Below are 8,203 nucleotides of genomic sequence, written 5' to 3' on the forward strand. Positions count from 1 at the left end.
TCTCTGTCATCTTCCAGGCTTCCCTACAGCCTCTGGAAATAACTTAACCAAGTGGTTGCCACAGCCCAGGAATTTGGAGCAACTTCCTTTTGCCTTTGGAGATCCCCAGTTTCTCTGTCCAGATTTCCCAAGCACTTACTGTCCTTCTTATCCCCAAATTTCCAGCTCAATCCATGACACTGTGCTCTGTACCACGATCCATCATCATCTTCCCAGCCTGACACCAGGGATAGAGCAAATAATCCAGTCCTGTTTCCCTCCTTCCCAAACAGGGAGCTACAGACCTGGATCCATCAGGAATCCGCAGTGACAACATAAAATAGCTTTAAAAAAAAAACTCAAACCTGAATGATTTGTTGACATCATTGGGTTCCCACGGGAAATGGATGATCTATTCCATGAAAGTAGAGGAATTGGGGGTTTTATAACCTCGGAAAATCAAACAACAGGATATACACACACAATCCTATGGATAACTGTCTGTTAATGCCTGTGGAATTATAACGGGACACGTTTGCCATCTTCAGGAGTCGGGCAGGAACTGCACTTGAACGTTCCAAAAAACAGGGAGAATCAGCAATTTCTATAAGGATGCAGGAATTCCTGGGATGTCCCACAGCAGGACTGGAGGATGGACAAGCTCTTGGCTCAGAGTTTCTCTTTCACAGCGCCACAAGTTGTGGTCTTTGCTGGAAACCCTTTTAATGTTGAAAAAAAAGAACAAAAATAATAGTTCTGGGAGAGTTTGAGGGGCAGAAAATCAAGCTGCTGAAGATGTGAAGAGCTCTCCAACTTCCTTATCCATGAGGGTATTTTGAAGGAAAAAAATATTTAATGAATTAATGGATTTGATGGGGAGGTTTTGTTTTCCCCCTTGCCCTGTTCTTCTTCCCTAATAAAGAATCAAACCCTACAGGGACAATCATAAGGGATTAAAAAGAGAAAAATAGCCTTAAATATCTCTGAATAAGGGACACCAGCCTGAGAACGTGTTGCCTTATTTTTTTATCCATAAAATTGGCTATAAATGAGGTGCTCTGCAAAAATCTGATGGAGTAGAAGTCAACAGACACAGAAAGAAGGTTTTGGGCTGGTTTTTCAGGTATTTTTTACACAGAAGAGTCCAAGTGGAAGTATTTAAGATCTCCATAGGAGAAGTGGGAATTGTAAAATCATGTCCAGCACTGGATTCTCCACTGCTGTAAATCAGGGCAGAGGTTTTAGTCCAGCTGACCCTCCCTCACTCATCCCACAGCTGCTGATCAAGGACAACCTGAAATTTGGGAAGTTTCCCGAGAGCTGAACTGCACAAGAGCAACTCCCTGAAGGAAATTCCTACAAAGTACTAATTCCTGAGATTTCAGGGGGAAAAAAATAACAAAATTAAGGATGGAATTTTGAAAAAAAGAGCCCGTTTTCTTTGGCCCTGGCACGTCCTGAGAAGTGGTCACAGGATGGGAGGAATGGGAGAGGACTCCGGACAACCCACCAGAGCAAACATTCCCTCAAGGTTGGAATGTGGCTCAACTCACTCTCTCTGTGAAGAGAAGTGGCATTTTTGTGACAAGCCTGGGTTGTTGATATTACATGTGATGTGAGTCAAGTGTCAAAAACATGCCCAACCTGTGCCAGGCAGAGGGACTGGCACACAAAGAGATCTGTGTCACAGCTAAAAATGTGACCGAAACCACCAGAAAGTCCCTCTGGTTTCAACACCCATAAAAATTAATAAAATTTAATAAAATTATTAAAAATAATAAAATTATTAAAAATAATAAAACTAATAAAAATTAATAAAAATAACAACATTAATAGAATTAATAAAAATAGAAAGTCGACAAAAATAAAAAAATTAATAAATTAATGAAAATTAATGCAATCAATAAAATTTATAAAATTTAAAATCAACAAATTTAATAAATTCATAAAAATCAATAAAATTAATAAAAATTGCTAAAATTAATAAACATTAACAAAAGTAATAAAATAAATAAAAATTAACAAAAGCAATAACATTAACAAAAATGAAAAATCAACAACATTAATAAAATTAATATGAATTAATAGATTAATAAAAATTAACAAAAGTTAATAAAACTGATAAAAATTAAAAATCAACAAAATTAATAATATGAAGAAAAATTAATAAATTAATTAAAAATAAGAAAATTAATAAAATTAATAAAAATTAAAAATTAAGAAAATTAAGAAAAATATTAAAATTAATAAAAATTAATAAAATTTTTAAAATTAATAAAAATTTAGAACCGTCTAATGCTTTTTACAGGAATATGGACAATACATAGGAACCTTGAAAAGATCCTGGAACGACCTGGAAAAAGCCAATGAACTTCCATTTCTCCACATACCTTGCCAGCACATACCTTGTTATCACATGAGTATCACTCACACACGGAGATAAATAGCTGGAGTTGTTTATTAAAAGAACGTTTTGTCCTTGATTTAAACACAATAGCTCCACTCAGGGTGGCCGTGGGGGTGGAGAGCCTTGTTCGCGGGCTGCCACTGCAGCCTCACTGGCTCGGGAGAAACTCAGAAGGCCGTCCTTGTTCCCAAGAATTTGGGGCTTTTTTCCACTTGTGTGACCACTTTGCCCGAGGGGAGGAGGGGAGGAGGGGGTGGAAGGGCGGAGAGGAACCGCTGGGAGCCGGGAGAGGGGCAGGGAGGAGGTAGGAGAGGCACCTTGACACAAATCTCAGCCCCGCAAAGCCGCCCCTCCCTTGGTCCAGGGAGCGCAGAGCTCCTGTGCCCACAAAAGATGCCCTTCTGGGCATGCCCAACCTGTGCCTGCCAAGGTATTTAAGCTGCCCCACGAGGGCCCAGCCCCTGCCCAGCCCCGCCGAGGTCATTCCAAGATGAAGGTTTTCCTCGTGCTCCTGCTGGGAGCCCTCCTGTGCGTGGACTCAGGTAAGGCACCTGCCCTGCATCCCCTGCCAGAGGATCTCCAGCCAGCAGGAAAAGCTTGTCGTGGGGTTTGGAACAGAGGGAGGGAGTGTTGGCACCTCGTCATCCCGAGGAAATTTGCTTTTTGATGGGGAAAAAATGCACAGTCCCACCTTGGTGATGCTGCCATCCAGGAGGGATAAATCCTCTATAAACCTGAATTCATTGAAATCCAAGTTATTTAAACCAAATTATATTATTATGAAAGGAAGGGAGGGGTTAGGAGGGGATGGGAGGATTATTTTTGTGCTTCCTAGGCTTTCTAAATTGCAACATCTCTGCAAAGGTGAGTTTCCTTCCAACTTTGTTTCTGCCTCTTCATTTCAAAAGCAGCCCCTGATGCTGCTGGTCAGGATTTTAGGAGGACAGGAAAAAGGAGGATTCCTGGGGTGTTATTTAATAGACTGGATGGGTGGGATTTGGACACTGTCAGGCAAAAAAAAAGGGTTTAAAGCAGAGTTTTCTTATTATCAGAGAAGAGGAGAAGCAGATTTGAACAGAAATGTTCCTCAGTCAGCAGAGGATGCTGAAGGAATAAGCTGAGAAGGGTCTTGCAGAACTTCCCTTCTTCCAGCTTCCATCAGAGTGCTCGAAATTTGACTTTCAATGCATTAAAAGTCACGTCAATGTGAGAGCAAAGTGCAGCACTCCCATAAATTGGGGTTTGGCTCCTTATTTCTACACCAGAACAGCTTGGACAGAGGGGGATCAAGTGCCTCGAACCACTCTGCTCTGAAAAACCCTGATTTCCAATTGAGGCTTTTCTGTAAATACTGGAAATCCTCTTCCTAAATTAGGATTTTAGGCATTAGGGTAATGATTTGGGGGATTCACAATACAAGCTTGGTAGTCATGGGGCTAAAGTCCATATATATATATATATATATATATATATAAAAAGTCCATATATACGAAGTCCATATATATATATAAATTCTATATATATACAAGTCTATATATATAAAGTCCTTATATATATATATAAAGCCCATATATATATATAAAAAACTCCATATATAGAAAGTCCATATATATGAAGTCCATAAATATATATATGAGGAGATAATAAGAACAAAATTAATAACATTAATAAAAATCAATAAAAAATAATAAAATTTCATAAAATTGACAGAATTTTAAAAATTAATAAAAATTAAGAAATGAATAAAAATTAAGATTTCACTCCATAAAAATTGATTTCACTCCTCTGGGGACTATTTTTCCTCAGAGCTTCTCCTGCCTTTGCTTGGCATGCACAACAGCACAGCGGGTGTTTACATGGATTTTCATCCCCCATGGATGTGTCCGTGAGGGGGTGGGAAAATGGGATTTGGAGGGAGGAGAAGGCTGAGTTTGCACTTTGGTTTCTAAGGGGAGGTGCTGGAAAATACGCGTCACAAATCGGTCAAACTGAGAAACGGGTTGAAAGGGATCTTTCAATTTGAAATCTGAAATATCTTCAGCACCTGCAAAACGTGACTCTCAACTCAAGCAGGCACTTTATTCCCCACCAAAACAAATGGAAAAAGCCATTTTTTTTCCCTAAAAGTGCCATCATCCTTTGAGGATCCATAGGAATGGTCCTGTTTCCCAGTGCAAGCAAGTGGGTTCCCTGGAAAGCCTCAGATGAGTCATGAGTGGTGTAGAATAATTTCCTCACCTCCAGTTCTGTGTCCTGTTCTGGTGTCCTCACAGGACCTGTTGGAGCAAGTCCAGAGGAGGCCACGGAGATGCTCCAAGGGCTGGAGCTCCTCTGCTCTGGAGCCAGGCTGGGAGAGCTGGGGGGGTTCCTCTGGAGAAGAGAAGGCTCCAGGGAGACCTGAGAGCCCCTTCCAATGCCTAAAGGGACTCCAGGAGAGCTGGAGACAAAGTTTTTAGGAGGGTCTGACGCAGTAGGACAAGGAGTAATTGTTTAAAACTTAAAGATTTAGGTCTCCTGTCATGAAGACATTTTTGACCATGAGGGTGGTAAAACACTGGGTCAGGTTGCCCAGAGATGACCAGATCCCCCATCCCTTGAGATATTCAAGGATGAGGCTCTGAGCAAGCTGGTCTAGTGAAAGGTGTCCCTGCCCACAGCACGGCTGGAACTGGATGACCTTGAAGGTCCCTTCCGACCCAAACTTTTCCTGTAATTCTACAATTTTATGATTCCGTTATTTAACTTCTGACCCCTCTTGGTCTCTTGCAGGTTTATCTCTGCGGTGTTACAGCTGCAAGAACCAGCTCAGCAACTCCAAGTGTCTGACCGAGACAACATGCACTGCTGACAAGAACACATGCAAGACAGATGTCATCCGTAAGGAAAAGCGGGGGCGAGGGAAATGTCCTAGCTGGAATTTTGCAGCTAAACTTGTTCCCAACCTCAGGTGTCCAGTCCAGCCTCATCTAGTCCAGATACACCAGGGGTGATCAAGGATGAAAGCTCAGAGTGCAAATATCTCTCACCTGTTACAAATTCAGGTTTAATTCTCTTTCATAACATCCAAAATCATTTGCTTACGAGGGCAATAATCAAGTTTATGGCTTTGAAATACTTGCAAACACGAATTAAAATGTGAGGGGCTGAGTCTGGTGAAACCTTGTTGTGAAGTCAGGAGGAGCTTCACTTGAGAGCTGATTTTCAGTGATTTCAAGGAAATTGAGAGAATTCCTCCTCCATCCAGCTGTGAATGGAGCCATCCATGTATCTTTATGATTTTATTCTCCCATTCTCAATCTGGTTTGCCCTCTTCAGATCTGTGCCGACAGCTCAGCTGCTCTTAGACCCAGGGACATCAATGAGATGTTCAAACTCCTCTCTGTCAGGCAGTAGATGTAACACCTCCACTAGGAATTATCCTGTTTGGAAATGTGCAAACCCATGATACTCCCAGGCAGGAGAGCCAACATGCTGCATAACACACTTGGGCCCATTTATAGCCTATGGCAAAAACTCAGTGCCTGGAATAGATTGCACAGGATCAGGAGATATCATGGAGATCAAAATCTGCTGGAAAACAGCAGAAATTTGCCAAAAAATTGGGCTGTGCCTCTCAGGAACAAATCAAAAACCAATACTTCCATCTGAAATGGGCATGTGTGGGATAGGGATTAACATTGACAGAGGGCAGGGTTGGATGGGACATTGGGAAGAAATTCCAACCTGGGAGGGTGGCAAAGTGCTGGAATAGAATTCCCAGGAAGCTGTGGCTACCCCATCCCTGAAAGTGTTCAAGGCCAAGTTGGATGGGGTTTGGAGCAACCTGGGCTAGTGGAAGGTGTCCCTGCCCATGGCAGGGGTTTGGAATGAGATGACCTTTCAGGTCCCTTCCAATCCAAACCATGCTGTGACTCTCTGACTTTTTTCTCGAGAAATGAGCTCAGATAAGAATTATTACTCAGTTCTGAGAGGCTTGGCTTGCACTGAGTCCTTGTAGTGATGGTCCTGCTTTCTTCCCAGGGGTTGTAGGGCTCTTCAGCATCATCAACAAGGGCTGTGAGTCGTCCTGTGAAGTCTCCTACCAGGACTTCAACGTGGGCAACAGGAACGTCTCCTGCTGCAGCAGCGACCTCTGCAACACCAATGCCGTGGGCTCCGTGAGGTCCAGCTATGGCATGGCAGGAGGGGTAGCAGCTGGTGTGATCTGGATCTTCCTCAACAAGTTGTGAGGAGCCAAGAGGCCTCCCATGACCACAAAAAGTGTCAGAGCACCCATCTAACAACAGGAATTGTAACCAGGAGTGATGAGGTGTGTTGGGCACCCAGCACGCTTGGAGCTGATGGCTCTCTTTGCCAGATGACAGCTTCTTCTTCACCTTTTATTGCAAAGCTGTAATGCTACCAGATCAGAAAATACATGTTCACGCTGCCTGCAAAACACCTAAAATAAACTTATGTCCAAATCAAGCATCAGAGTGTGGCCTGTTAATCACTCAGCCCCCTGTTTCTGCCCCAGCAGCCACTGCAGGGGGGTGTTGTGTGTCTGGTTCAACCTTGGTCCTCGCTGGGTTATGTGAGCTGATCTCCTTGTGTGACCAGGAATCCCACCTAGAGGATGAGGGAAAGGCTGTGGATGCATCTGCCTGGGTTTCAGGAAAGCCTTTGTTACTGTTTCCATGGCATTCTCCTGGAAATGGCTTGGACAAGGTGAACTCTTGGCTGGGTTAAGGACTGGCTGGCTGGAGGCCCAGAGAGTGGTGGGGAGGGAATGGTGCCACGTCCAGCTGGTGGCTGGTCACTGGTGGTGTCCCCAAGGGATCACTCTTGGGGCCAGTCCTGTTCAATAATGAGTTTATTGATGATCTGGGTGAGGGGATCAAAGGCATCCCCAGTAACTTCACTGGTGAGGCCACACTTCAAGTCCAGCATCCAGTTTTGGGCCCCTCGTGACAAGACAGACATTGAGGGGCTGGAGCATGTGCAGGGAAGGGAACGGGGCTGGGGAAGGTCTAGAGAGTAAGTCCAGCTGAGGGAGCGGGGGGGGATCAACCTGGAGAAAAGGAGACTCGAGATGGACCTTTTTGGTCTCTACAACTCCCTGACAGGAGTTTGTAGCCAGGTGGGGGTTGAGCTCTGCTCCCGGGGAACAAGGGACAGGATGAGAGGAAATGTCAAGTTGCACCAGGGGAGGTTCAGGTTGGACATCAGGAGGAATTTCTTCATGGAAAGGGTAGTCAGGCATTGGAAGGGGCTGCCCAGGGAGGTTTGGAGGCCCCATCCCTGAAGGTGTCCAGGGAAGGACTGGATGTGGCACTCAGTTCCCTGGGCTGGGAGACAAGGTGGGGATTGGGTACAGGGTGGACTCCATGGTCTTGGACCTCTTTTCCAACCTCGATGATTCTGGGATTCTGTAGGTTCTGAGAGATTCCATGGCACAGCACAACAGAGGTGGCCGCTGTGCCTCCAAAGCTTGAGGGGTTCTGGCTTATGACAAACTCTGGAGGGCACATCCCCCAAGCAAACCTGTGAAGAGCCATCACACCTGAAGGGGGACTTGCTGGTGACCTACAGACCCTGGGACCCTACACCATGTGAGGCAACAGCAGAGCTCACCTTCCCTGCTACATGTTCCCACAGCCATTCCCACTCCTTCCCAAAGCTGTAGCACGCTTGGGATGGTGGGCAGGACTGCACATTCAGGTGCCTGGAGCACCATGGTGGGCAACGACCACTGGAGTGAAGTGGAAAGATGTCCTGGTATCCTGGTATCCACGGTATCCTGGTCAAGCAAATCAATTCTGGGATTGCCAGTCTCCT

General features: G+C 44.5%; 1 protein-coding gene across 1 annotated transcript; it reads left to right on the plus strand.

The window, feature by feature from the left end:
- Positions 1 to 2,715: 2,715 nt before the first annotated feature.
- LOC127463003 (prostate stem cell antigen-like) lies at positions 2,716 to 6,853 on the plus strand. Its single transcript, XM_051771970.1, has 3 exons — positions 2,716 to 2,928; positions 5,156 to 5,263; positions 6,407 to 6,853. The coding sequence occupies exons 1-3, from the start codon at positions 2,877 to 2,879 to the stop codon at positions 6,613 to 6,615; spliced, it is 369 nt and encodes a 122-aa protein (XP_051627930.1). The 5' UTR covers positions 2,716 to 2,876; the 3' UTR covers positions 6,616 to 6,853.
- The last annotated feature ends 1,350 nt before the right edge of the window (positions 6,854 to 8,203 follow it).

Source organism: Manacus candei, unplaced genomic scaffold (genome assembly GCF_025592945.1).
Source record: "Manacus candei isolate 608988 ecotype Guabito, Panama unplaced genomic scaffold, ASM2559294v1 h1tg000148l, whole genome shotgun sequence".
In the NCBI taxonomy this organism is placed as follows: Eukaryota; Metazoa; Chordata; class Aves; order Passeriformes; family Pipridae; genus Manacus; species Manacus candei.

Coding starts and splice junctions, on each gene's coding strand:
- LOC127463003 (XM_051771970.1), top strand. CDS start 2,877: ATGAAGGTTTTCCTCGTGCTCCTGCTGGGAGCCCTCCTGTGCGTGGAC. Junction 2,929..5,155: donor CCTCCTGTGCGTGGACTCAG/GTAAGGCACCTG, acceptor GGTCTCTTGCAG/GTTTATCTCTGCGGTGTTAC. Junction 5,264..6,406: donor ATGCAAGACAGATGTCATCC/GTAAGGAAAAGC, acceptor CTTTCTTCCCAG/GGGTTGTAGGGCTCTTCAGC.